The sequence below is a fragment of the Arachis ipaensis genome, chromosome B02 (assembly GCF_000816755.2).
Source record: "Arachis ipaensis cultivar K30076 chromosome B02, Araip1.1, whole genome shotgun sequence".
Taxonomy (NCBI): domain Eukaryota; kingdom Viridiplantae; phylum Streptophyta; class Magnoliopsida; order Fabales; family Fabaceae; genus Arachis; species Arachis ipaensis.
The window spans coordinates 103,188,673-103,191,830 of record NC_029786.2 but is presented as its reverse complement, the minus strand read 5'-3'; the positions used below and the strand labels follow the sequence as shown (position 1 = coordinate 103,191,830).

The 3,158-nt window shown below is 34.8% G+C and overlaps 1 protein-coding gene across 1 annotated transcript; it reads right to left on the bottom strand.

Moving 5' to 3' along the window:
• On the bottom strand, nucleotides 909–2,858 carry LOC107628573. The gene is made up of 2 exons (XM_016331204.2): nucleotides 1,850–2,858; nucleotides 909–1,623 (listed from the first exon to the last, which is right to left on the bottom strand). Exons 1-2 carry the CDS (start codon nucleotides 2,715–2,717, stop codon nucleotides 1,091–1,093), a joined length of 1,401 nt encoding a protein of 466 aa, XP_016186690.1. The 5' UTR covers nucleotides 2,718–2,858; the 3' UTR covers nucleotides 909–1,090.

Here is a 3,158-nt window from a genome sequence, read left to right as displayed (position 1 = left end):
ATTTGGGGAAAAATTTTGCTTGCATCAGCAAAACACGAATCCCACACTTGAAAATTGTAGACGTTCATTTGGTTTATACAACAATAACTAACTAAGGTCAGAGTTTGATAACCTAAAACATGTTCATCTCACTTTAATTCACTGTCACACTATAAATATTCAGGTCATCAATCTATGTCAAAAAGGCATACTTATTAAATGATTGTTCCGGGGAATAGCAGATGAAGTTACTCTTGTTATAATTTGTGACAATACAAGTAACAAAAACTATTTGTACCGAATTAAGCTATCTAATTTAGTAGCTAGCATTATCACTGTAAAAACACAGATCATTAACCTGATTAGTAAATTTCAGTGACAATCTCTCTGGTGTAAAGCAATATAAGACAACAAATAAATCTGAAACAATGCCATTGATATAACACAAAACTTCATTTATTAAGTATGATTATATTTATATGCAATTTATTTTATGAAATAATCAAAGAGCTATAGTATTATGTAGGTTTTTCTAATTCCTCTATCTCTCACTAATGAGACTTTCTTTGCATGCAAAATTTAAAATTTCATATGGCAAACTACACTTTGTTTTGCTGCCACAATCTCAAGCAATTACTATATTCGTAGCTTGAATAATTGAATTTATGCAATAACCATAGCCAAGTGCTGATCAAGCCAAAACATTCACAATCTCAATGCTTGAAAGTAATCAAGATTGCTCAGCTTTGCTATCACTTCACCAAAAGCCATGGCCCATATACATCCAATAAAATCAGTGTTTCTTCGAACTTTTTCGCAACCAAGCAGTCGGAGGTAGTACTCAAGCAAGCCTGCAAGCCTCAAGAGCTAGCAACGCCACGGCTCGAAAGTAAACGAAATCATAAATACTATTAATAACATCACATTCATCCCAAATTAAACAATTACAAAGGAATTCTTTAAAAAATTCAACCCAATTCTTTCAGTATAAAGTTTCCAATTCCACAAAATACAGTTGGAAGTATCATGTCTTCTTAATTCTTAAACCAAAAATACATCCAAAGAAAATTTAAGCAAAACATGAATAAAAGATGTTAAAATGGAAATAACTCTAGATGAGCTTTGGCTTCTTTGACACAGGAGAGAGAAGATCTTTTGACTCTATCCAAAGAAATTCCTTAATTTCATCTATAAATGGGTATATGTCTCTCCGTATAAAAGGTCTTTCCAAATAATCTACCATGGAATAGACATTTCTCCTGATTACATTAACAGTTAAGAAATTATGAACCTTTTTATGAGCAGGACTGTTAATGTAATCCATATCAATAGCATCCTCCATGATAGATAACTGAAATATAGAAACACAAAATAATGGACATCTACGTTTATGATGCTCCTCTAGAAAGCCAATTAACATGGCACAAACCATGTTGTTATCAAGGTAGACGAGAGTCGGACATGCAGCATAAAATGCAGGTTGGATGCCCTCAAAACAACCCTCGATTGGCTGAACAAATCGAACACCTCTTTTGTTCACAAGCAAGGCATGTAAGGTTGCTTTATATCCATTTTTCCATTCACCAAAATGATCGGATCTTTCAATGTCAGAAGTAGAGAGATGAAGACTATAATCCCCGCGAACTGCAACAAAAAACATAAGGAATAGATTTCAATTCAATTATACGTTTCACTGCTGAAAATATCCTTAATGATCTAACAAAACTCAATTCAATTCAATTCCATATCGATTGTAGTATGTTTATGCTGAGAAAAATAACTTTTGATCCACCATATAAAAAAGATAAATAAATTAGAGAAACAAACAAACGAATTAAGTCATTATGATTGAAATTGCTGACAATGATACCTGGAAGAGGCAGTGTAATGGGACGGTGGTAGCGCTGTCTGCCCTGAACAGTAAAACTGAAAGATTCTATGAATGCATCAGCTCCCCCCTGTATAGTCCATGTCCCACCTCCCAAGGATGGATCAAAGGAATAGAAGAGCACGCTTTCCAACTCTCCAACATTGGGTGAAGAAGTTTTGCTCTTTAATTCCATAAATGCATCATCTGTCATATCTCCAACACTGGGTGAAGAAGTTTTGCTCTTTAATTCCATAGATCCATCATTTGTCATATAAATGGTTTGAAAATATATTTTTTCATCATACACAAAATGATTTGTTTCAAGTACATCAAAAATACTGAGGCCCAAGTCAGGAGGAGACGGTAGAGGTTGCCAGTCACGTGTTTGTGAGGGCAGAACCCAGAAGGAATCCGATGATACTCGAGGCATCATGGGATCGAACTGGATGAAATAATAATCCTTCTTAATTTTTTCGTAGTCGAACACCATCTTGGCGTAGCACATTGGTGGTTTAGAGATTGAGTCCACCTCCTTGAACGTTAACTGCTTCTGCTTCTGTTTCTCATTATCTTCTTCCAGATGAAGTTGGAATGTTTTGAACGAAGGAGGACCGAAACGAGATTTGGCGAAAGGACGATTTTGAAGACCGCCGAGGAGATAGAAGTTGGAGTCGAACTCCACAAGCTGCATGCAGAAAGCCGGAAGATCAGCCTTGAAAGCAGCTGGAATCGGAGGAAGAGAAGCCCAAGTCAGCACCGCCTGGTCCTCCAACTCCTTGGGCGGAGAAAGCAAATCGGAGACGTCGATTCCATAAAACATATCTAGCGTCTTGAAACACACGTATTGCATCTCTTTTTGTTCGTTCATCTTCCTTTTCTCTTATCTTCTTTCTATGATTAATACTAAACACTAAACAGCGGTATGCGACTCAGCAGAACGAAACTGAACCCTAGCTGCTCTCGACTATGGTTCATAAAAAGTTAAAAAAACACGGACAAGACCAAAGAGTAAAAAATCAAAATAATCTTAATTTTTCATTTTCAATCAATTTTAATTCTAAATTAGTATTTGTTTTTTTTATTTTGTTAGAGAAATTAGTTATTTTGTCAAATTTTGGTGAAATATTAGATAAATTAATATTTATTCATATTTAATAAAAACATATATTTCAAGACTTATTTAAAATTAGTGTGCTTTGAGACACCCTGAGATTTAGATGTTTTTATGGTGAAAATTCATACATCTTCTCATGTAAAAATGAAGTCATCCAAATTTCTTGTGAACAGGTGAAGAATGATACCTGTAAAA